This window comes from Canis lupus, chromosome 37 (assembly GCF_003254725.2).
Source record: "Canis lupus dingo isolate Sandy chromosome 37, ASM325472v2, whole genome shotgun sequence".
NCBI lineage: Eukaryota > Metazoa > Chordata > Mammalia > Carnivora > Canidae > Canis > Canis lupus.
This window is the reverse complement of record NC_064279.1, coordinates 22,854,188-22,879,604: the sequence shown is the minus strand read 5'-3', so window position 1 is coordinate 22,879,604 and position 25,417 is coordinate 22,854,188. Positions and strand designations below refer to the sequence as shown.

Here is a 25,417-nt window from a genome sequence, read left to right as displayed (position 1 = left end):
CTGGGTCACTATCATCACGTGCCCTCAACAGATGTACTATTAAGTGGATGACAGAGATAATACTGTGTGGCAGCAACCATCTTATTGCAGACCAGCTGAATCGTCCTCTCAGGGGTGCATCTGAGGGCAGGGCTCAGAGATGTCAGAGGGCAAGGTGACCTTTCCATATCACCTCATTGCAGCCCACCTCCAGGGAGCAACATTCACATCAGTATAAGTAGGTTACAGGACCAAACGGTGGTGTATTTTATTTTATCAGTTGAAATAGTCCTAAAGGTGCTTTGGTTTTTCATGCTTTTGAGCACGATTTAAAAATAAGTCCCCTTTGCCTCTTCAGATCTCCTGCCTGGCACGGAATATTTGGTCAGTGTCTCCAGTGTGTACGAACAGCACGAGAGCACACCCCTTAGAGGAAGACAGAAAACAGGTGGGTCATGTTAGCAGGATGCTGATCAAACAGCTTCACCTACCAATTTTCAAGAGCAAAACGGAATGCTGCTTCTGAAAATACATCTCCATTTTTGGGGTGGCAGTGTGCTTATAGCCTTATCATTACTTTCTGATCACTGGTCTTAAAAATGAAATGACCCTTCTGCAAGTATTACCCTGACTTTGAGTCACTAAGATTATACTCTGTTTCCAAAGAGGACCCCAAATAGTCCAGAAACTTTGTTGTCTATCCTTGTAAAACATCTCCCAAGAACAATATAATCTTTATCATTTAGAGATGGTGAACATTCCTTCTTATTAGGCGGCTCTGTTCAAGCCTGACCCAACACTGTCATTGTCATGGAAGTCTTGTCCCTTCTTTGCTAAGCCAACAAGTTTATCTACTTTTTTCTGCTTGATGAAATATCCATTTGCTATATAAGGAAGTTGAATCGAATCCCGTAATATTACATTTCTTCTTTAACATGAGGGATTCTATTAATTTTTCCCTTTTAAAAAAATGCTATGTGGTATATCCATTAATTTATTTGTCATTGTTCACTTGGTTCCAAAAAGGAGTTGTGATATTTCAATTTATTAATACTACAATAAAAATTTTCTGGATGGCCCAGAGAAATTAAGTGATTTGAATTTGAGATAAACTCTCAATTCTTATTACTTTTTCTGCAGTACGCTACATTTTTGACTCATGAGGGCTTACCTGCATTGTGATTTGTCTAGGATGATGTCTTTTTTTAGTTTTTGAGAGTTTTATGTTTGGCATTATTACTACCCTGTTGACCTGTCAATTCCCTCTTGAATGCAAAAGGCTTCTTTGAGAACCAAACACTTAACTTGAGAGTGAGCATATCTTGCCTTATTTTGAGAGACACATTTACAGGATAGAAACAGAATACTTGAACACTGAAGCATTTGAAAGTAATTCCCAGAATATCTTAGACACCTGTCTTCAAAAGGGATGCAGAAACCTTGGGTAACAACACATATAAATCACTTGTATTACTTAGCAAAAGAAAAGAGAAAGCTTGAGTTGGCCATTTTAACTGGGTCAGTTTATGATTTTGAAATTTATGTGTGGTTTAGAATCAGTGCGTCATGACCTGAGGTTTACGGCAATCTGTCGTGCTAATGAGAAAGGACAGAAACTCTTCCTGTGTGTTACCTTCCCTACGTTCTTCCTCAGCTCCTAACCTGGTGATGTCTTTTTCTTCCCTCGGGTGGGAAAAACAGGTCTTGATTCCCCCTCTGGCATTGACTTTTCTGATATCACTGCCAACTCTTTCACTGTCCATTGGATTGCTCCTCGAGCCACGATCACTGGCTATCGTATTCGCCATCATCCAGAGCATACCAGTGGAAGACCTCGGGAGGATCGAGTGCCTCCCTCTCGGAATTCCATCACCCTCACCAACCTCAATCCGGGCACAGAATATGTGGTCAGCATCATTGCTCTTAATGGCAGAGAAGAGAGTCCTCCCTTGATTGGCCAACAGTCAACAGGTAACTTGTTTTCTGGTCTGCCAAGAAACTCAGAGGACTTTCTGTGCAGGTGGGATCTTCTGTGAAACGGCTTTTTGTTGTCTGAGTCATCATCTCTTAAAAAAATAAGATTGTAGTTAGGAGGCATGGAGAGAGAAGTGAGAGAATATGTGGAGAAAATCTTCTAATATCTAATATCTAATATCTAAGAAAATCTTCTTAGACTATATTGCAGATAATTTATCACCAAAAATGTCTCACCAGATTTAGGTAGTTATACAATTCTAATACCCAAAGTTTTATTATTCAAGATATTAAATAAGACAATCCCTATTTCAAAGTTCCCTTACAAACAAGCATTATTTTAATGAAATGGTGTCAGTATTTTTGGGAGACAGATGCTGAAGTCTTTAGGGGAGAAGGAGCATCATGATACCTATACCTCGGTCTCAAATTGATTAACAGAAAAACACAGGAAGAGAATCAAGCAAATGTGGCAAATGTTGCCAATTAGCCAGTGCCCAAAAGGGGATATATTCTTTTTGTAACTTCTGTGTTGTTTTAATTTTTTTTTACGTGTTCTCCATGCTCAGCATGGAGCTCAGACTCACAACCCTGAGATCAAAACCTGAGCTGAGATCAAGGGTTGGATGTTTAACCGACTGAGCCACCCCAGGTGCCCCTGTTTTAAAAAATTTCAAAATAAAAAGTAGAAGGAAAAAGGTGCTTCAATAAATTCGCAATAACCATTTTATCACAATTTGAATTGCCTCTTTAACCCTTTACCTTTAAATTCTTCATGATTTTTCATTCTGCTAATTTTGTATAATATTTACATTTTTATATGCAGGAATTATAAAGGCAGTTATTTGAAAAAAAGAGCAAAGAGTGAATCTGGGTGTCGTTTGAAAGTTACAGATGTGGAAACTTTTGCTTTTTTTTTCTAGTTTCTGATGTTCCAAGGGACCTAGAGGTCATCGCTGCAACCCCCACCAGCCTATTGATTAGCTGGGATGCTCCTGCTGTCACAGTGAGATATTATAGGATCACCTATGGAGAAACAGGTGTGTTAGTAAAATGCTCTGTCACTCTGATCAAGTCAGATTCTGCGTGGGTAACCTGATAGCTCAAGGGCGGATACATATTTAAAGAGACTTTGGCAAGCCCATTCAGTGGAGCCTTGTCTCTTTCAAGAATATGTGAAAAAAATGTGTATGCTGTAATTGGTGGCAAAATCAAGGTATAAAGTTGTTTGTATAATAATCAAGGAGGAACAATGGAGCTGAGAAAGAGTTACAAATTCACAAACAGTATCAGTGGTGCAATGATAAGCGATTTGTATTTTTTTTTTAGTTTCCTGTATTTTCGAAATTTTATCTAAACTGAATATATTTCATTACTATTTTGAAAAAGGAATACAATATATGCCATCTTGGGTTGAGGCCTTACCTTCTTTCTCCCTCTAATATTAATGTCATGACTCAGTGACATTTGAAATCTGGAATGTTAAAATAGCATTAAACTGCAATTTTCTCCCAATTTTTACACACTAAGGTTCACTACATGCATAAATCAGTATGTTTCCATGAAGGCCCTGTTAATAGTACTGTTTTAAAGGGAATAATCAAAGGTGTGGCTAAATGCTGTCTCAATATGTCAACGTCATCACTCCGCAATCCCCCACTATTCCTCAGCCCCTCACACTTGGAAATGACCCCTTTTCACACAGGAGGAAACAGCCCTGTCCAGGAGTTCACTGTGCCTGGGAGCAAGTCCACAGCTACCATCAGCGGCCTCAAACCTGGAGCAGACTACACTATCACCGTGTATGCTGTCACTGGCCGTGGAGACAGCCCGGCAAGCAGCAAGCCAGTTTCCATTGATTACCGAACAGGTACCGACTCCTCTGCTGGGTAGACAGACGAGTATTTACTCAGATAGTCTTGCAGTGTTCTCCCAATATATTTTCCTCATGGTGGATGGAGTCGCTTTCCTTTGTTAAAAAAGATGAAGCAGCACAGGCAGCTTGTAGAGTTTTGAGCCAGATATACAAAGAAGCACCACAAAGGGCTGAGATGTCGTCTGTTTTGTAACTGGATATAGTCTGTGCCTACAATAGAGATAGGCATAGAGGCCTAAAGGGTGTTCAATAACATTTGCTAGTGAATGAATGAATGAGTTGATAAGGTAAGAAGACAAATGCCTATTTGGAATATAGTTTCTTTGTGAATGAAACAGGCACCTGGAAAGTAGGTAATGGTATCTAAATGCACGCCCCACCTCCCCAAGGCAATCTCCCTGCTTCTGCAAAAAACAAAACAAAAACACCGGGGAGTCATTCATGGTAATTAATGGTAATAAGAGATCTCCCTGTGCCTACCAGGACTAGAAACAAGCTTTGTCCGCTCTTGCCTCCTGGACTGGGGCTTCACTGGTTTCTCCTTGTTTTTCTTTGTAGAAATTGACAAGCCATCCCAGATGCAAGTGACTGATGTTCAGGACAACAGTATTAGTGTCAGGTGGCTGCCTTCCAGTTCTCCCGTCACTGGTTATAGAGTGACCACTACTCCCAAAAATGGCCCCGGACCATCAAAAACTAAGACTGCAGGTCCAGGTAAGAATAGCCAGTGTCTCACATACATCAAGATAAACAGAAGAGGGCCACGCAGAATGCTTTTTAAAATGAATGGCCACCTAGGTCTGAGCGCTGTCCATTTTCATATCATATGCCCAAGTTTTCCCGATTGTAAATTCAGGGCTCGAGATTGTTACAGACTCCCGCCACAGTAGAATTTTTAGGGTAAGTGCTTTTCTGATTTTACACGCAGAGTTCTGTTGGATGGTATGGACATCTTGCATTATTAGCTCTCTCTTTGTGGTTTTGTTGAGTCGTGCACACAAAGGAGAGAGGTGGCCTTTTTAAGATCCTTTTAGCTCTTGTTTGTTTTTTTTTAAAATTTTTTTTTATTTATTTATGATAGTCACACAGAGAGAGAGAGAGAGAGGCAGAGACACAGGCAGAGGGAGAAGCAGGCTCCATGCACCAGGAGCCCGACGTGGGATTCGATCCCGAGTCTCCAGGATCGCGCCCTGGGCCAAAGGCAGGCGCCAAACCGCTGCGCCACCCAGGGATCCCTTGTTTTTGTTTTTATAGAAAATCCTGGTAAAGTTAGGATCCTAAGGCAGTATCTTTAAAGTCCAACTAATTTTCTTTTTTTTCCCCCAAGAGCGGCCTCATTCGTTGTTGGAAACATCATATTAAATTTTAGAGTGTATCCTTTGGGTGGACTTTACTCCAGTAAGGCAGTTTGTATTAGCAATGAACATATTTGTCCAAGAGAAATCCATATCTGACTCTTCCATGTTTTCATGATAATTCTACACATGAAAATTCCAGGCCACCAGGCATTTCTTACTGAACTCGGGAAGTCACTTAGCTGGCCTTCCAGTGGATGACACAGACGCTGCATTTACTTTTCACTCCCTTTGCAGATCAAACAGAAATGACCATTGAAGGTTTGCAGCCCACAGTGGAGTATGTGGTCAGTGTCTATGCTCAGAATCGAAACGGAGAGAGTCAGCCTCTGGTCCAAACTGCAGTAACCAGTACGTAACCAATGCTTATTTCTCATTTTCAAAGTCAGTTTTGTTCTTAGGCATCTGAATGCCCTCTGCATGTCTTTTGCAAGTACACCTAGAGAAAACCCAGCTTGGTTAGTTTATCATCTTGAGCTGAGCCCTTTACAAACATTTTTCCTTCTTGGTGCCAAGCAATGAACATACAGGGAAAGAAGCTGAGCTATCATGGTTGCTGTGCTTGGAATTTCTTTTGCTCATATGGCCTCAGCAGAATCTTATTTGCCTATAGCAAATCCACAAAATATTTTGCCTGGACCTTCTTTTCTACGACTGGATGGTAAAGTTGATTGCAGCATGCTTCATGAAGCTATTATGATTGGAGCATTTGGAAAACTGTCCGGACAGCGTTTAATGTAAATAATAGAGGGGGGAGAGAAGAGTTCAAGAAAGATTATGATGATCAGAATCTAACATTGAAAATCAACCTTACCACTTCCAAGGTATAGAAAATCCAGGTCTATGAGACTAACATCACACTGCCAAAACAAATCTTGGTAGAATATCGTAAAATTGATACAAATAAATTGTGGGGACATTTTGCAGGGTGTCTGTGTGGCTCACATACACCTACTTTTTAATAAGTGATGTAACATTAAATCTTCTCTAAACCAAAAGAAACTTAATCAGGTGTCAAGTAATTTTCCATTTGAGAGTGGGTTAATCGGAATTTAATTCATCAAAGAAAATGATATCTGCAGAACTGCTTTGCACGTTATAAAAATGCTTATTTCACAACTTGCTTTTCACATAACCTCTTACCATTAATTTGCCTAACAGACATTGATCGCCCTAAAGGACTGGCATTCACTGATGTGGATGTCGATTCCATCAAAATTGCTTGGGAAAGCCCACAGGGGCAAGTTTCCAGGTACAGGGTGACCTACTCAAGCCCTGAGGATGGAATCCATGAGCTATTCCCTGCACCTGATGGTGAAGAAGACACTGCAGAGCTGCAAGGCCTCAGGCCGGGTTCTGAGTACACAGTCAGTGTGGTTGCCTTGCACGATGATATGGAGAGCCAGCCCCTGATTGGAACCCAGTCCACAGGTATATCGTTCACTGCCACCGCTGGGTATTCACGGGCGCCGTGGCTTTATGCCCTGCTGAATGAGTTAATTATATCGGGCTATTGAGTCCCTGTAAGGGGGTTAAAAAAAAAAAAAAAAAAAAAAAAGAAAGAAAGAACGGTCCCTCTGTTAGGAAAGACAAGACCCTCTTTAGAAAGGAATAGTCATGCACAATAAAGTTTAGGTGATACTCAGATACAGTCTAATAAAGGGAAGTTTTAGAGTGGTTTGATTTAAGGCCATAAAGCAAGATATTCAAAGATGATCCTAAAATTGTGGATTGTTTCCTGAACCCTGACTCCCTGTGGTTACACCCACTGTGCATAAAGGAAAGAAGTTTGGCATCCTAGAGCTTACTCTAAAAAAGGAATCCAAACTGGGCCATTTCTTAGCAGCATGATTCTGAGAACACGTAGGTAAGACCTTCCTTCTCTGGTTAGATATCATGTGCTGGTGTGTGGTTTGCTTAAAGGACTGAGAATCGGACGCATAGGAAAGAGTTTAGGGCAAATGCTTTCCACAATACTTTATCCGCTTGTGCTTTGTTTCTGAAGCAGAGTGGAATGCTAAATTTGTGTCCTTGTGACAGCATAAACCCTGGAGGTGACTATCCGTATTATTGCTCTTTGCTTCTCTTTTCTGCTTCTGTTGTGAGCCAATTTTCTTCTCATGCTGCACCACAGAGAATACTTCAGATTTAGCAGCACTGTCTGCTGTGGGGTTCAAATAAAGAGGATAAAAACATAATTCTATCTTTTGGGGGTTGGAATACTGTGAAATGGTTTTCCATACAAAGATCATTTATCTAGGAAAAGGGCTATTGCTCATCTTTCCATACAAATGGAAGATCAGTCCTAATGCCAATAAGTCATTTTGATTTTTTTTGTTTTTATTTTTTAAGGGAAGGCAAAAAAAAAAAAAAAAAACCCAAAATAAAACAAAAACAAAAAATTACTTTTAAACCCTAAAGTCTCTTACTTAGACTTCTGGCATTTACCCAAGTGCTTCCAGTGATTCTGAGAATTGGTGGATATAAAACCCAGTTTTTCAGCAAACATTTTCTTTATTTTGTATCCCCTCTTGTACTTTCTCATGCTGAATCTTCGCTTGACCAGGGAACCCACCTAACCAAACAAGCACAGTTTATTCTACTCCTTGGAATTCACTTTTATTTTCCCTTTCCTCAGTTCCTATAAGATAACCTCTAACCAATGACCATCCCGACAGCCATTCCTGCACCAGCTGACTTGAAGTTCACTCAGGTTACACCAACAAGCCTGACCGCCCAGTGGACAGCACCCAATGTTCAGCTCACTGGGTATCGAGTGCGGGTGACCCCCAAGGAGAAGACAGGACCGATGAAAGAAATCAACCTTGCTCCTGACAGCTCCTCTGTGGTTGTGTCAGGACTCATGGTAAGAAGTGCCCTTTTCCATGGGAATCAAGTACAGTTGACCCTTGAACAACGTGATTTTGAATGGGTGGATCCACGTATATACACTGATTTTTTTTTTTTATACTACAGGACTATAAATGTATTTTTTCTTTTTTAGATTTTATTAATAACATTTTCCTTCTCTAGCTTGCTTTATTGTTAGAATACAGTATATAATAGAAATAATATACAAAGTATGTGGTAATCAACTATATTTATCAGTAAGGCTTGTGGTCAACAGTACTAGTTGACCACATCTAGTAAAAGTACAACTTTTACTAGTTGAGTTTGGGGGGAGTCAATAGTGATAAGCAGATTTTCAGCTGTGCAGGGGGTCAGCACTCCTTACTCCCACATTGTGCAAGGATCAACTGTAGTGCCTCTCTTTCACAGTGTGAAAGTCACAGAGACAAAATATAGTAAATCTAATTGTGTTCTTTGCCTCTGCCATCAAATAATCAAGTAGAATTCTCTGTATTGACCTAAGCTCTTCCAGATGACTGTCTGGGTGGGACTTTTATAAATCGCGTTGGATTTTACACAGCTCTTTAAGTATATATGCATGTTATATATTTTTAAATGGTTTTATGAGTGTATGTGGGGGTGGGAGGCAATTCATATGTCCATAGGCTGGATGCATAAATCCACTTTGGTTATGCATTTTCTGAGCTTTGTTACCTTGGCAAGGAGTATTCTCCAGTTTATACCAACCTACCTGACCCTCCCTCCAGTGAAACGTTTTTAATCCTTTTAGACACGCATGTGGAAAACTAGCCCGGAATCTAGGAAATTGATGTACTTCTTAACATAAGGCCAACCCCAGAAGAAATGACAGAAAGAGTATTCAGAGATAGGATATTCTCTCTGCCTCTCCATGGTCAGACAGATTCATGATTGGCACTTGTCAGATCATAAAGGAGAAAAACAGGCTAATACCTATTTTCCCCATTTTAAATCAGCTCGGTGTAACTATGTAAGTTATAGCTTACTTGGTATTAACCCCTAAGCACATTTTTTTTTTTTCCCTAAGCACATTTTTAAATTCCTAGAATTTACATGTGTTGTTGATCATCTGCAGTGTAGGAATGAAATTCATCTAGGAATTTATAATGCTGTGCCAGTTTATTTTTTTCTTTTATAACCATTGTGTTTTTCTGGTGCTATAGTGAAAACACCTGGGCTTCCGAAGATCATGTTGCTAAAGCTTACCGTGTCCTTCTTTCTAGGTGGCCACCAAATATGAAGTGAGCGTCTATGCCCTTAAGGACACGTTGACAAGCAGACCGGCTCAGGGAGTTGTCACTACTCTGGAGAGTGAGTAATCAACAAACATTCTCCATAAACAAAAATTAAAGAATGGTAGATGATTTTCTAGATCACCAAATTAATAGGATTCCCAGTGTGGAAACCGCTTTGCCTGCCCGTCTTTTTACCACTGTCACCTTTTACGCCCCTCCAGAAGCTGGCATACTGGCACGTAAATGGAATCACTTCAAAACGTTACCATGTTAGTGTTAGGAACTAGGACTGACACCTAGTTTATGCTCTACATGTTGGAACTTGTTTTCATGATGTTTGGGAAAGACACACTGGCTTCTGCTGTACCTTAATAGTGCAGTAAGTATTGGACGAAACTGGGCCTGCAATCTAGTTTTGTGCCGTATACTATGCTCTTTCAGAAATCACATAAAATATCAAAGTTTCCTCATCTATAATATATGGATGCCATTGCATACATTGAGAGAGAAAAAATGAAGCCCTATAAAAAAGACCACTTTACCAACAAAACGTATACATACATATATTATTGCTGGCCGGACATATCATTGTAACTCCTGCTACACATATTTTATATCCTAACAAATTAATAACTTTAACACACTTATTGAGGTATTTGTAGATCCCATAAAGCCAGACTTGGGAACCACTGGTAGTATCTGTAAAGGTTTTTAGTTTAAAAAAAAAAAAAAGTTTTAAAAAAAGGTACGTGAGGTGAATCTTTTCATATTTTCTAATTCCCATCAAGCTCTCTCTCTGAATGCAGCAGGAGAAAAATCTATACATGGTTAGTTATGTGTAGAAATGGATATATTTGGTCTATAGTAAAGAAATGCTTAGAATATCAAAACCTTATCAAAGTGAGTTAGCCAGGCACTCATCTCTAGTTTTGATCTGTGCAGATGTCAGCCCTCCAAGAAGGGCCCGGGTGACAGATGCTACCGAGACCACCATCACCATTAGCTGGAGAACCAAGACCGAGACAATCACCGGCTTCCAAGTTGATGCCATCCCAGCAAATGGCCAGAATCCAATTCAAAGAACCATCAGGCCAGATGTCAGAAGCTACACCATCACAGGTCAGGGAACTCAACTTACTCATCCTGTTCATTGATTGCTACTCACAACATACATTAGCTTATCAGTTACTCCACCACTTACACAGATTAAATTTATTGTCAGTGTTTTAAATAATCTAGCTATAATTTTTAAAAACTTATTTTCATGTTATGATTAGAAATAGCTGTTCTGTGAATGCTTGATTTTATCTAATGTTTGTCAGAGAAAAGGCATAAGTTCCATTTATGAAATTTAAGCTTTCATCAATGCACCCTTACTAGAAAAAAATGTAACACAATGCTTAAAACCAAGAGAAACTTAATAGTTGCCTATAGTTCTTAGATTATAAAACATAATTCAATTTTAAAAAGCAAAAATACTACTTCATAAAGATCCAAGTTGTAGTCAGAGAATGTTCAATATCTTGCTCAGTTTAGGTCTTTATGAAATTTAAAATTCTGATTCCAGTTACCAATCAGTGACTCATTCATTACAACAAAGAGAAAACACACTTAGTAGGTGCTTGCCTCTCATTCTCTAAGACAGCCACTAATTTTTTTTTCTTAAGATTTATTTATTTGAGGGATCCCTGGGTGGCTCAGCAGTTTGGCACCTGCCTGTGGCCCAGGGTGTGATCCTGGAGACCCGGGATCGAATCCCACATCAGGCTCCCAGCATGGAGCCTGCTTCTCCCTCTGCCTGTGTCTCCTCTGCCTCTCTTTCTCTCTCTCTCTCTCTCTCTCATAAATAAATTAATTTTTCAAAAAAAGATTCTTTAAAAAAAAAAAGATTTATTTATTTGAGAGAGAGAGAGCAAGAGATTGAGAGCATAAGTGGGACAGGCAGAGAGAGAGGGAGAGAGAATCTCAGGTAGACTCCATGCTGAGCACAGAGCCCCACATGGGGCTCAATCTCATGACCCTGAAATCACGACCTGAGCCAAAACCAAAAACCAGACGTTCAACTGACTGGCCTCCTATGCACCCCTCTCCAAGACGGCCACTTCTAACATAGCATTTTTTAATTTTAAAAATTTACTTTAGCCAGTATCTCTGTAGGCACCGGTGATTTTCTTTTGAGATAATGTTTTTCATTAACAGCACCCATGCCAGGCTCTAATTTATTGCTCAAATGTGGACCACTTCTGTGGTCCATATACATAGGGGATGATAGAGGAACCATGAAAATTACAGATGAGTGTGAAAATTTTCCTAATGAATTAAGATCAGATAAAAGGCATCTATCTCTTCACAAATCGCAGGTTTACAACCCGGCACTGACTACAAGATCTACTTGTACACCCTGAATGACAATGCCCGGAGCTCCCCTGTGGTCATTGACGCCTCCACTGGTAACTACTTTTTTCTGAAGAAATGCCACCGACTTATGTGTGATCAGTCACGTGAACTTAAGAAACAAAAATGAGGCTGACAGTGAACCATTTTTATAGTTATGGAACTCTTAGATTCTCTAAAGTCTGTTTCTAAGGGTGGGGAAAGAGTGTGGAGATAAGTTCCCTGGTTATTCATTTTCTTAGAGACTTACTTTTGTTTTCTTTCAGCCATTGATGCACCATCCAACCTGCGTTTCCTGGCCACCACACCTAACTCCTTGCTGGTATCATGGCAGCCACCCCGTGCCAGGATTACTGGTTACATCATCAAGTATGAGAAGCCCGGGTCCCCTCCCAGAGAAGTGGTCCCTCGTCCCCGCCCTGGCGTCACAGAGGCTACTATCACTGGTATTGCTGCTTCCATGTTGCCTTTTTTCCTGCGGACTCCCTAGGACGCACGAAGTGCTTAGCAGATTCCAATTGTGTCTTTGATGTTGTATCATGAAAACAAGAAGCCCCATTTCTGTTAACTTCAAAAAGCACCCTCTCTGGAGGAGCTGTAGGTCTCAATACGTCTCAAAAGGCATGAATTCATGAAAACACAATAATTCTAATACTGTCATAATGGCATAGCTAGAATATTTTTATTGGCTGTACGTTTACCAAATATTTGTCAGTCCTGTCCTAGGAAAAGACATTTCTCAAAATAAACTAGCAAATTGTGATCCTGCCCTCCCACCAGCTCCCTAAAGGTCTGATGATCTTATAGGACTTGTCAGAGTACCACCTGCCACCACCCTCATTGCCCAGTTTCACAGAATGGGCTTTGAGGCAGTGATTCCCAACCACCCACACTGGACAGCACGCCTGGAATGGGGAATAACACTGTCTATTTCAATGAGAAAGATCACAAGCCTCTGGTATTATTTTTGGCCAGGAGATTAAAATTTTAAACTCTGTATAGGATAGCATCTGGACTTAAAAATCCAGTAGAACATGGAGATACCAGAAGGAGACACTGCTTTTTTAGAAACTTTGGGGAGAGGAAAATAGAATGAGATATGGAAGGAAGTAGCATTGGATACTTCCTACAGGGACCACACAAAGATTGGCCACTCTCTCCTACAGAGTACTTTGCCATAGTCTAAGTTTTCATTGATTCCGCCACTGAGGACCATCTGGTTATTAGGCCCTAAATAGATTCATGTATACAATCTGCAATGATCTCTCCCAAATGTATATCCTGCCAGTGGTGTATGATGCTGAGAGATTTCCTTGAATTCAAAAGGGCAAATAAGAACACACGTTAAAAGAATACCCATAAAAAGTTAGCATAGAAGCACTTAGCTGTTAGATTTGGGAGGAAAGTTATTAATTTACCAAGTGGCCATGATATGCAGAGTACTGGGGTTTTGTGGAAAAAAAAGGGAAATCGATTTTACCTGTCAAGAGGCCAAAGGCTAACTAGAGAGAGGATGCTTGCTTCCCAGTAGCATCTCCTGGTCAGATCAACTCCCACTTGACTAGCTGAGCCCATGGACATAACGTGATGATCTGTCCTTCCATCAGGTCTGGAACCAGGCACCGAGTACACCATCCAAGTCATTGCCCTCAAGAACAACCAGAAGAGTGAGCCTCTGATTGGAAGGAAAAAGACAGGTAAAGGGCGCCTTCTGGGTAATAGGAAGGTAATCAAGATAAAACTAATTCGAAGTCAAAAAAAAAAAAATAATAATTCGAAGTCCTCAATTTTGCGGTGAAAAGTTTCTTCAGATTTTGATACTTTTCTCGCGGAAATTTTTTCTTAGCTTAGCATGTATGCTGTGCTCTTTGATAGCACAAATAACCTGACATAATCTGCAGCATTTGGTTTTATTTTTTCTTAGCCAGTTAATATAAAGCTTTTTATTCACCTTAAAAAAAAAAAATCTAAGCCAGATAGTAAAATGTAGAAATCAGGCTGCTATTATTGCTATTCTTCTATACCTTCTGTTGAAGTTAATGTTAAAAAAAAAAAAAAATAGGGAAAAGAATCCTTCCTATTACCTTTATTTATTATTTGGTTTCTGAAACTTGAACTAAATAAATAATCTTACTTTTTCATCTAATTTCAGTTTAATTTGAAGAAAATTCTCTATTTATTCCAATAGGAGAGTTTTAGAAATAAACATGTATGTGGTTTTATCTATTTTTACCATTTCAATTCATGAAAAACTGTTGAGTAAAACCTCTGGAATTCAAATAATTAGTGTGGATTCTAGTCCCTGTAATATGATTCTCGAGTGAAGAAAAGAAGAAAAAAGGTCTGCACATTTCAGCTCCATTAGGCTTAATTTGAGCAGAAGTAGCTTCTATGGGGCTTAGCGGTTCAAAGCTTTGTGGGTATGATAAATTCATACTAACGCTTTTTTCGTTCTAAACTATAAAGAAACCTTTGAGAAAAATCATAAAGATTTCTTTTTTGGAAAAAGTGTCTTGTGATCTAAGAACTGCTAATGTTCTCGGGGCTTTGATCAGATTGATAAACAGTCATTGTTGCCTGAATTGGTAATGACTACTGCTGCTACTTTTGGGAGCTTAACACGCTTTGCTTTTTTGGCTCTAACCTCTCTTGGCTAGATGAGCTTCCCCAACTGGTAACCCTTCCACACCCCAATCTTCACGGACCAGAGATCTTGGATGTTCCCTCCACAGTTCAAAAGACCCCTTTCATCACCAACCCTGGGTATGACACTGGAAACGGTATTCAGCTTCCTGGCACTTCTGGTCAGCAGCCCAGTGTTGGGCAACAAATGATCTTTGAGGAGCATGGTTTTAGGCGCACCACACCGCCCACAACGGCCACCCCTGTAAGGCATAGGCCAAGACCATATCCGCCGAATGTAAATGAGGAGATCCAAGTTGGTCATGTCCCCAGGGGAGACGTAGACCATCACCTCTACCCTCACGTTATGGGACTCAATCCAAATGCCTCTACAGGACAAGAAGCTCTCTCTCAGACAACCATCTCTTGGACTCCATTCCAAGAAAGCTCTGAGTATATCATTTCATGTCATCCAGTTGGCATTGATGAAGAACCTTTACAGGTAATTCATTTTCTCTCTACTTCTGGGCAGCCTAGAAATAAGTAAGCTAGGTAACTAAAGTGACCAGAGCTCTGACATAAGGTGGCTACATTTTTAGGGCCTCTTAGAAAGGTAGCATGCCTAAGCCCTGATATTTCTTTTTTTTTAATCTCGGTATGGCTGTACTTTGGGGGATGTACTGTACCAAAGAATAGCATCAGCTTTTGTTTAGTAGAGAAAATAAAACCATTTCTATTATTCTCGCACATTTGAGGCTCCTTAGTAATATGGACAAAGAAATGATCTGAGGAAAGGGAGATAAATATTCGGCCTGAAGTTACGTTTGCCCAGGAAGGGCTACAACACCATCCTCGGGGCGCCTGGCTGGCTCAGTTGGAAAAGCACGTGACTCTTGATCTCAGGGTCGTGAGTTCAGAGCTTCACGCTGGGTGTAGAGATTGCTTGAAAATGACATCTTTAAAAATAAATTAAAAAAATAAAATGCCATCCTTATGGTTCGTCCTTGAAGAATCCCATTATCTACAATACGTCCGAGGAAAAAGAACTTAAATGAAGCTGTGCACATCAGCTGTTAGAAGTGACTGATTCTCTAAAAGCACTTTTTAGTTTAGCCTGCTGGTATCAATTTTTAGTGCGTTCTTGTTTTTGGAAAGTGGCAGAACTTTAAAAACTGACTGCACTGTGAAAGATCTATGGGCTCAGAAACATGAGTTTGAGGATTTGCCCAAATGCTCTAAGGGCCCCCATGTGAGGGTCACATGCCACCGTGCAGATGATGAATGTATCTCCCCCACAGCACCATGTCCCCGTGTGATGTGCCAAGGGCATGGCCGGGGGACCCCAGTGGGCTGGCGCAGACCTACAGGCAGGGCAGGACGAACAGGCGGCCCTCTGTTGGATTACTGAGGGCTCCAGGTGCAGGTGATGGACGGGAGATTTTTGGCAGATTGAGAAGATGGCCCCCCAGCCAAGTTCCGTTTCTGCCCATGGCTGGTTTGGGACCTTCACACCCTCCTTCTTTGTCTCCCTTCGTTTTATGAACACAGTACAGGCTATTGATAAGAGAATAGGGTGAGTCGTGTCAATTCCTCACGATAACACTTTCTCCCTCACTTTGGATGTGCCAATGATTGCAGTTCCGAGTTCCTGGCACTTCTGCTAGTGCCACCCTGACAGGCCTTACCAGAGGGGCCACCTACAACATCATAGTCGAGGCACTGAAAGACCAGAAGAGGCACAAGGTTCGGGAGGAGGTTGTTACCGTGGGCAACTCTGGTATGTGAATGCCTGGTTCCTCAGGCGCGGGCTCCCCTCTGGACTACCCCAGGGACACTTCTTCTCTCGACTGTTCCTTTGTGGCTCTTGTCATTTAACTTTGGCACGTGGTGCCGTGAAGTAAAGGAGCAACTTAAAATTCGGTGATTTTCTTTTCCCTCATAGGATGCTAGTTTCATTGTAAAATCTTTATTTATCTCAATAGATAGAACCTCACAGAGTGACATGAGGATAGACCTGGAAGGGACCTCAAACCTGGCTCAGGCCAACACTCTGACGCCCTGCTAGCGAGTGTCTTGAGTTGTTACAGGGCACAAGTCTCCCGATGGCTGTTCCCAGACCCTCTGCTCCTCACCGTGTTGCTGTCCTCTTGAGTGATTGCTGAGTACAGAAACCGATTACCTGTAAAGGAAATTCTCGATCTGCAGACACTAGTAACTGCTGGTTTTTATTCCTGCTATCAAATGCTACTAACATAGCCCCTTTCTGTTCAAAGGGCTACCCTTCTTCCAATGTTACTTCAATTTCTTTTTCTGATTATATAAGCCCAGAGCCGAAATAGAGGTTAAATGATCGCTGACTCCTCTTTGTAGCACCTGCAAAGTCCTTTTAAACCAGTCGTTGTAGCACCTGGCTTTTCAACCTGCATCAGCTGAAGAGTCACCAAGAAACATGAGATAGGGAATCATCAAAACCACGAGTCTTCATTTTTCCCACCAGAGGGTTCTCTATTCCTCAGCAGCAGGGAGTGCTAAATTCTGTCTCCGTCAAGTGATGGGCTCTAATCCTAGGGCCAGTTATTGAATCCAGGGTTGCAGATGATGGTGCTATTTCACCTGCATAAATACATGTGAATTTAAGCAGTTGACATTTTGGTGGGAGATCATTTTGTGCTTGTTGGGTTATGTATCCATGGTCATGCATGCCTTCTGCTTTGCGTGGTTTTGCTAGTAGAAAGCCACATGAAAGGAATTTTCAAAGACATTTGTGCTTTTTCTACATCATTTTCTTTTATAGGTTCCATCTCCATAACTTACGTCAGGTGGAATTTTAACGGGTGGCTATTTTTAGGAGGGTTCCTGAAACCCCTCGTAACACTTTAGGTTCCTTTCATTTTCCTTTCCAAACCCGTATCCCTGGCAGCCGTATTTTGCATTCTAGCCAGGTGCTCCTGGCTTTCAGACATGTCAGACGTTAGTTTTTCCCACTCTTATTTTCTTCCAGGGTGATGCCTTTTACACTATTACACATTTCAAATATCTATTGCTTTGGAGTTTTTGATTTTTGCACCGTAAAAAGGAACATACACAGTGGGATTCAAAGTCACAGAAGTTAGTTTATGTAATTTTTAGGGAATCATTGGAAGTATGCTTTGTTTACACAGATTACTTTAAGCTTTCTCAAAACATAAAGACCAGTATCTTAGGCAACATGAAGAAACTCCATTATTTATTCTTAGTCATTCGTATTCCTTGCTTTCTCATACTTGGAACAATTGATTTTATTGACAAAGTAAAGCTGTCCTACTACTATCATACTGATGTACAAAATCTAGGATCTTTGCACTATGGTGCAAAAAATACAGTAATAAAAGTGAATATTGCATTTTCATGGTGTATAAAAATGGCCAAGACTTTTGCATTTAAAAGCAAAGGATGCTTTTGTGTGTGTGTTGGCAATGGACCGGTGCTTTGAATTCATAATATCCTGTAATCTTTACAAGATCCTGAGCAGGTAGATATATTTTTATTATTAATCCCATGTTACAGATGAGGGAAGGAAGGCAGAGAAATGAGAAATAACTAGCTTAAGGTTGCTCAGGTACTTATGATGCAACATTCTAGTCTTTGCCTACTTGAGTTCTTAACTAGCTTAAAATGCCTTATGTTCCATGTGCTATAGACTAGTTTTACCAGAAATGATGACTTTTTCTTAATATTGGTGGCAAAAAATATAAGATGGGCTCCTTTTGAGGTGTTTGTGGCAGGTGTCCGTGGGCAACATCTAAGCATTGTTTATTAAGCAACTAATGCATTGGTGAATCTTAATGCTGCTGGGATTTCTGTTTTAGACTAAATCATTAGAATAACAATTCCGTTTTCTTCCTCTGGTCCAAAACCACCAATAAGATGTCTTTTTTTTTTTTTTTCTTTTTCTTCCTTTTCTTCATGTAGTGGACCAAGGCCTAAACCAGCCTACAGATGACTCGTGCTTCGACCCCTACACGGTTTCCCATTATGCCATTGGAGAGGAGTGGGAGCGGTTGTCTGAATCTGGCTTTAAGCTCTCGTGCCAGTGCTTAGGCTTTGGCAGTGGTCATTTCAGATGTGACTCATCTAGTGAGTAGCTTGCTTTGTCCATCCCCTCTAGTTCCATGCATTTGCACAAGGTGCCGAGGAAGCATGTTTGGCAGATACGGGCTCTTCCAAACATGAAGCAGACGAGGGGAGATTGCTTAACTCAAAGTAACATTTTGCATCATGAAAAATGATGGGAAATTTTACTTGTTGAATACTGCTTCACTTCAGGGGTTCTGTGTTAGTACAACTATTAATTAAAAATAAATTTGTGATGGTAATAGGATTTTTAAAAATTTTCTGTTAAGATGGTAAAGTCAAACTCTCTGGAGCCGAGTCTAATGAAGAGTATCAGAGACAAAGGAATTCCAAATCTCTTTTAATCTTTAATGTTGAATGAGCTCGGAGGTGAGAATTTATACTTACACTCTCTTTCAAAACAAACCAAACATACACATATCATTGTACACATACTTTCATATATACACACACTCATATCACACATACACATAGGCACATCAGATAGCTTGAATCTTGCCAGATAGAGAGTACTGATAATCATCTGTAGATAATTGAGAATCAAATGAATATTTGATTTTCAAACTATAAAAAGATTTTAATATTTTAAATTATATTTTCAGTTAAAATGATCCAGGGCTAACTTACTCTGCTTTGAGATTTAACATTAGAATTTATAAAACTTTCATTTATGCTTTGTTTTTAGGGGGTGTGATTATTATTATTATTTTAAGATTTTATTTATTCATTTATTCGTGAGAGGCACAGAGAGAGATTGGCAGAGACACAGGCAGAGAGAGAAGCAGGCTCCATGCAGGGAGCCCGACGTGGGACTCGATCCCGGGTCTCCAGGATCATGCCCTGGGCTGAAGGCGGCACTGAACCACTGGGCCACCGAGGCTGCCCTGGGATGTGATTATTATTAACAGTTGCTTTATTTTTATAGGCATTAACCATTATAGCTTATAAAAAAGCCTCCACAGACATATCCAGAAATTTATTTTTTTTTAATTTTTTTTTATTTATTTATGATAGTCACAGAGAGAGAGAGAGAGAGAGAGAGAGGCAGAGACACAGGCAGAGGGAGAAGCAGGCTCCATGCACCAGGAACCTGATGTGGGATTCGATCCTGGGTCTCCAGGATCGCGCCCTGGGCCAAAGGCAGGCGCCAAACCGCTGCGCCACCCAGGGATCCCATATCCAGAAATTATATTTGGAGAAATCCAACATAATAGATTTTTTAAAGATTTCACACTAAAGTATGAAATGGTTTAGTTCAGACTAAAATATGAAGATGAGTAATTTTTTCAATGCAGACTACTGTGCTCAACCATCTGAACATGGAAATATCGAGCAGGTGTGTCCTATGCCATTTAGGAGTTGGAAGTTTTAACATTTGGCATCAGTTGGGTGGTTTTTCATTTCTGAAACTGAACTATTTTAAGTTTGTGTATTTATTACCTAGGTAAGTACTTAGGCACAATTGTGGGAACAGAGAAAGTGATTTCTGTGATTCTTGGGCTCAACTTATATATTCTTTGCTTAGATTTCATAATTGTCAAATAATTTTTCAAGTTTAGGAATGAAAAAAGTTTAAGGGATGGCTGACTTCTACAAACTTCTCAAGTGCATTTTGTTTCAGTTAAAACCTTGGAGATTAAAAGTCATCCTTTATGGATAGATAGCAGTTAAAAATATGTAACTGTGAGTTTTAGAGATTCCTCAGAACCTATCTTACCTAATAACCAGTGATTTATAATTTTGTTTTTGTTTTGTTTTGGGTACACAGGTTAATTCTTTTACTCTTTCCATTTACAAGAAACAGATTGTGGCATGTAGAAACCAGCTGAGCTTTGTTTCTTGGTTAATGGAACTACTTTGTATCCAGGTTCTCTGCAAATCTGAAAAGTGACTTTTCATTTATGATCCATTCCCAAAAGACTATTTAAATCCTACTTTGGTTTTCAATAGTCTTAATCCTTAAGAGTGAGAATGCAAACGAAGGTCACTGACAATTGACGATTCTTGTGACATGATTGTGGTGGAATGAATTGCATCTTAAAATATCCTAGAGAATGTTAAATGGTAAAGATAATATTTTTAAAGCGAACCAAAAAGTGGTCTGTCATGGAGATCATGACCCTCAACTTTTCTTGCCACTCCTTCCAGGTACCTGCCTTTTAAAAATCCCGTGACATGTTCCAGCATGTGGTCTTGTTGAGTCAGAACACACCAATCACTCATTGCCTCTGCTTTTCCCCACCCCACAGAATGGTGCCATGATAATGGTGTGAACTACAAGATTGGCGAGAAGTGGGATCGTCAGGGGGAGAATGGCCAGATGATGAGCTGCACATGTCTTGGAAATGGAAAAGGAGAATTCAAGTGTGATCCTCGTACGTGCATTGCCACAGATCATTTTTAGTGCCTTATTAAGCACTCCCCCTTTTATTACGGAGCTGTAACTCTCATTCACAGAAATGATTGGAGACTTTAGGTCTCCTTGAGGAGTGAACACTGGGTTTGTTAATCTTTTGATTTGGGAAAGTGGAGACAAGCTTCAAAAATGAGCCGTGATTTAATGTTATTACAGGACACAGTAGCATTTTCCCGACCTGAGTGTTTTGACCATAATCTGCAGTGAAATATTGCAAGAAAGCTTTATGGGTCTTTAGATTCAACTTTTAAAATATGAACCTTTTCCACTTGATCAGATTTAGTTTTTGGAAGTGCTGCCCTGAGATCTGTCCAGCAGTACCTCTGTTACCAATGTATCCTATAAACATGTGGGATTTTGGCTGTGGTGATACGCATTTTGGAGAGAGACAGAACCCACCCCTATATAAAGGTGAAGTCTGTATTATTCTCAGCCTTACATGAGCTTCTGATTTGTGTCTCCGTGTAGATGAGGCAACGTGTTACGACGATGGGAAGACATACCATGTGGGAGAACAGTGGCAGAAGGAATATCTCGGTGCTATTTGCTCCTGCACATGCTTTGGAGGCCAGCGGGTAAGGCCAGCCTCCCTGCACAATTTAGATACTATAAAAGGGAGGCTTCTGCACTGGTGATTAAGGGGTCAGCTTCCTGTCTGTATGCTATACACAAAGGTGTGGTGGTGTCCCTTAGGAAAGTTGAAATGCTTCATTTCCTGTGGGCACGTAGCTGCTAACATGAGGCTACTGTATACCCCTTCCCAGTTCTTCCATCTCCTTGGACGTCTCAGCTGCTCTCACATCTACTATTCTGAGGCTGTCTCTATTTTTCAGCAACTGAAGTGTTAAATGCTGGGTGGCATTGGGCCTCTAGATCCATGATGGTGGATAAGGTGTCCCTGTGGCGTTGTTGTTAAATATTTTGAATAGCATCCTGGATCTAAGAAAATACCACTTCCTTATACCTTCTGTCAATCCAGTAATAGGTTCCTGCTACAGGTCTAGCACTGTGCTTGAGGAATATGGGACAGACAGAGGGATTGAGAAATGGTCCTGGCTGTTAATGATACAACTGAAGACATTAAATTAGCATACATTGGAAGTCAAGCTTAATTAAGTGAGTTTCTTAGTGGGTCTGACAAAGAGTTTTCAGGTAGGCTGGAATCAGCAAGAAACATTTCATGGAACAGAGAAGCATACACTGGCTGGGGTTTCGGATGTTTAAAATAGGCTAAGACCAGAGTTAACGCATACCACCTGGGATGGGAAGGAGCGGGCATATGTGGGTTCTAGTGAGCCAGCCCTCTGCTCAGTGCTTGTGGTAACAAATCAGATGGGAAGAAGTGTGGGCCACTTATGAAAAGGCCTGGAAGCCTACTGTTTAAGCCAGAAGTTCTCAACCATTTCTAATCTGTGCCCTCCTTCACTATAATAAAAAAAATGCTGTGCTTTCCTCTAATGTTATTTGAAATTTCAAAATTAAATGACTCTTGTAACTCAAAAGAATGGAACATAACATGCTTTTTGTTTTCAGTGAAAACATATCCCCTCTGATAGCTCCTCACATTCTGATACATGAAGACCATGCTCCTTACCCCAGGGTAGGATTCACTGGTTGATGCCTTTGGCATTAGCCAATTGTAAGTGTCCAAGAAGAAAGGGAGGGAGTATGATGGAAAATGATTTTTAGGAAAAGTAATCTTGCAGCAGGGAAGGGTCTTCAAGGGTCTGGGTCTGCCCCCACCTGAGGACTGGGACAGCCCGAGGAAACTACTCTGATCTCGTTCCACCTCTAGTGGTTAGGTGGGGAGGGAGAGGCCCCCTATTCTGATAGAGAGAAGCTATGGAGGTGCTCTCTGTCTCTCATTAACACTTATAAAAGAGTGTGATGGTGGAACACTTCTGGTAAGCGACTGGTATAGAAATGTGTGATGAGAAGTGAGTTTGTAGGCTATGGTCTTGCTTTAGCACCTCCTCATTATTTATGCACATGAAACCTTTCATTTGTGACACCTGTTCTAAGAAAGTACCAAATGAGACACTTAAGACAGCAGTGGAAACTGTTACATTTTTATATGAAAGCAAGATTCAGTGATTCTATAAGTAGGTTTTTACCTGTATCATATTAGGTATCGTGAGGAATATGCTTTTATTTTATTTTTATTTTTTTATTTTTATTTTTTTAATTTTTTTTTTTTATGATAGTCACAGAGAGAGAGAGAGAGAGGCGCAGAGACACAGGCAGAGGGAGAAGCAGGCTCCATGCACCGGGAGCCCGATGTGGGATTCGATCCCGGGTCTCCAGGATCGTGCCCTGGGCCAAAGGCAGGCGCCAAACCGCTGCGCCACCCAGGGATCCCGGAATATGCTTTTAAATGAGAAAGATGTCTGAAATATTTAAGTGACAGTATAAGACAGAAAGTGATTGTATTATTTAAGGTTCTTTTGGTTGTAAGAGGAAAGCTGGATTCAGGTTGGTTTAGGCTTTTAAAAGAAGACTCACATGACTGAAGAGTCCAGGATCTGCCCGCTGCAGGGCTGCCCCAGCAGTGGCCTTCAGAGTCTCTCACTCTCTCATGTGCTTTCTTCCTTTGTATTGGCTTTGTTTTCCAAAGGCTCCTGCTGATAGAAAGATGAATCTGTCAGCCCCATGTTTATCCCCTATAGGCCTCGGAGCAACAGTGAAAGAGAACATGTTTCCTCGCACTTTGAACAAAAATCTCAGAGAGAAGTCTTAGTGGTCCAGCTGGGTCCTGGTCCCCTCTTTCATCCCATGTCTAGCGATGGGAGTTTAAGAAGGAAGTGACGACAGAAGGAGCATGGCCAGGAGTTGCTCAGCTGTGGGACAGTCCCAAATCCACCAGCAGTTCAGTGTGGCTCTCCCGCTCTCTCTGAGCAAGTCACTCTTTGGGTCTGAGTTTCCTCCTATAAAATGAGGGTGTTTGGCCCTCTGCTCTCACCTCCCATTTAAAAAGCTCTAGGATTCTCAGAAAACTTCTCTGTGACTTCTAGTACAGAAAGCTTCTTAGGACATTGGGACTGGAACGAGACTTAGCCGGTGGGTGGGGTTTGAATAGGAAGAGAAAGGAGGACATTGCAGGAAAAGCATAAGTGGACAGGGGCAATTATAAGATATGAATAATACGCCAAAATGTATTCTATAAGTTATAAATGCATAAAATCATCCTCAGAGCTTCCTTAGTGGTCAACTGCTCATACTTTGGCAGTTGGGTAAGACCTGAAACTCTTGGTTAACTCAAGCCCTAACTGTGATGTTCTCAGGTTACTGTAAACCCCATCTGACTTCATGCCTGTGTTCCCTCAGGGCTGGCGCTGTGACAACTGCCGCAGACCGGGGGCCGAACCCGGTCACGAAGGCTCCACCGGCCACTACAATCAGTACTCGCAAAGATACCATCAGAGAACAAACACTGTATGTGCACCTGCACCTTGAGTGTTTCTACCCTAAACGCGGTTAGATACCTAGTAGGGAGTCTCTTTCTGTAGGCAGCTCTCTTCTGAATGAACCCAATATTCTTTTTTTCTAAAAAAAAGTCTTAAATGCCTTGAGGAGGAGACTGTACCCTGTGACATAATGAAAGTTCAAATGTATGAAACTCTTGATTGAATATCTCCTCTTGCCTAGTTCATTGCTAAGTTCTTGAAGCTAGAGATACTCTCCTCTCTGTAAATAGTTGTCATAAAAACCTCCCCGCTTTTGTTCTGTACACTTTACGGGATTTTTTTTGGTAAATTTTGCTTCTATTTTAACAGTGCTGTTTTTTTTTTTCCTTTTTCTGTTTTAACAGAATGTCAACTGCCCAATTGAGTGCTTCATGCCTTTAGATGTACAGGCTGACAGAGAAGATTCCCGGGAGTAATATTTTCAACCCAGAGAAACAAGCATGGATCTCCGCCAAGGTCCATCCAAACTGGAGTGATGTTAGCAGACCCCATCTTAGAGTGTTTCTTTCTTAAGCCCTTTGCTCTGGAGTAACTTCTCCAGCTTCAGCTCAACTCACAGCTTCTCCAAGCATCACCCTGGGAGTGTTTTGAGACTTTTCTCATAAATGAGGGCAGTACATTCCTGTTTTGCTCCGAAGTATTCAGTACCGCTCAGTATTTTAAATGAAATGATTCTCACTTGTGATTTGGTTTGGGATCAATAGGGAAGCACAGGCACCAACCAACATATACAATGTATTGAAATGATTTTCTCAGAATTTGAAGTAGGAAAGTTACCCAAACACTTCTGCTTCCACTTAACTGGCCTGCAATATTGTAAGAATGGCATATCCTTGTTACTGTGATATTTAAAATATCCACAGTGTCCACCTTTTCCAAAAGATTCTAGTAATGATCTAGAAATATCTTTCTCTTATCTGTTATTTATCAATTTTTCCCAGTATTTTTATATGGAAAAAATTGTATTGAAGACATTTAGTATGCAGTTGATAAGAGGAATTTGGTATAATTATGGTTGGTGATTATTTTTTATACTGTATGTGCCAAAGCTTTACTACTGTGGAAAGACAACTGTTTAATAAAAGATTTACATTCCACAA

The 25,417-nt window shown here is 40.6% G+C and overlaps 1 protein-coding gene across 15 annotated transcripts in view; it reads left to right on the top strand.

Moving 5' to 3' along the window:
• The window catches only part of FN1 (fibronectin 1), a 66,671-nt gene extending 41,254 nt beyond the window's left edge, over positions 1 to 25,417 (top strand). For 2 of the 15 annotated variants that reach the window (XM_049106425.1, XM_049106430.1), the window contains 20 exons: positions 338 to 427; positions 1,681 to 1,950; positions 2,877 to 2,993; positions 3,659 to 3,823; positions 4,388 to 4,543; positions 5,422 to 5,535; positions 6,346 to 6,615; positions 7,863 to 8,050; positions 9,297 to 9,384; positions 10,251 to 10,427; positions 11,669 to 11,758; positions 11,969 to 12,148; positions 13,310 to 13,399; positions 14,720 to 14,826; positions 15,963 to 16,101; positions 18,276 to 18,440; positions 20,687 to 20,812; positions 21,322 to 21,428; positions 24,178 to 24,285; positions 24,662 to 25,417. In XM_049106425.1, coding sequence (XP_048962382.1) covers positions 338 to 427; positions 1,681 to 1,950; positions 2,877 to 2,993; positions 3,659 to 3,823; positions 4,388 to 4,543; positions 5,422 to 5,535; positions 6,346 to 6,615; positions 7,863 to 8,050; positions 9,297 to 9,384; positions 10,251 to 10,427; positions 11,669 to 11,758; positions 11,969 to 12,148; positions 13,310 to 13,399; positions 14,720 to 14,826; positions 15,963 to 16,101; positions 18,276 to 18,440; positions 20,687 to 20,812; positions 21,322 to 21,428; positions 24,178 to 24,285; positions 24,662 to 24,733 — 2,819 coding nt within the window. In that variant the 3' untranslated portion in view covers positions 24,734 to 25,417. Of the gene's footprint in view, positions 1 to 337; positions 428 to 1,680; positions 1,951 to 2,876; positions 2,994 to 3,658; positions 3,824 to 4,387; positions 4,544 to 5,421; positions 5,536 to 6,345; positions 6,616 to 7,862; positions 8,051 to 9,296; positions 9,385 to 10,250; positions 10,428 to 11,668; positions 11,759 to 11,968; positions 12,149 to 13,309; positions 13,400 to 14,359; positions 14,827 to 15,962; positions 16,102 to 18,275; positions 18,441 to 20,686; positions 20,813 to 21,321; positions 21,429 to 24,177; positions 24,286 to 24,661 lie in introns of all 15 variants that reach the window. The other 13 variants (XM_049106419.1, XM_049106423.1, XM_025442127.3 and 10 more) reach the window with 7 other exon arrangements.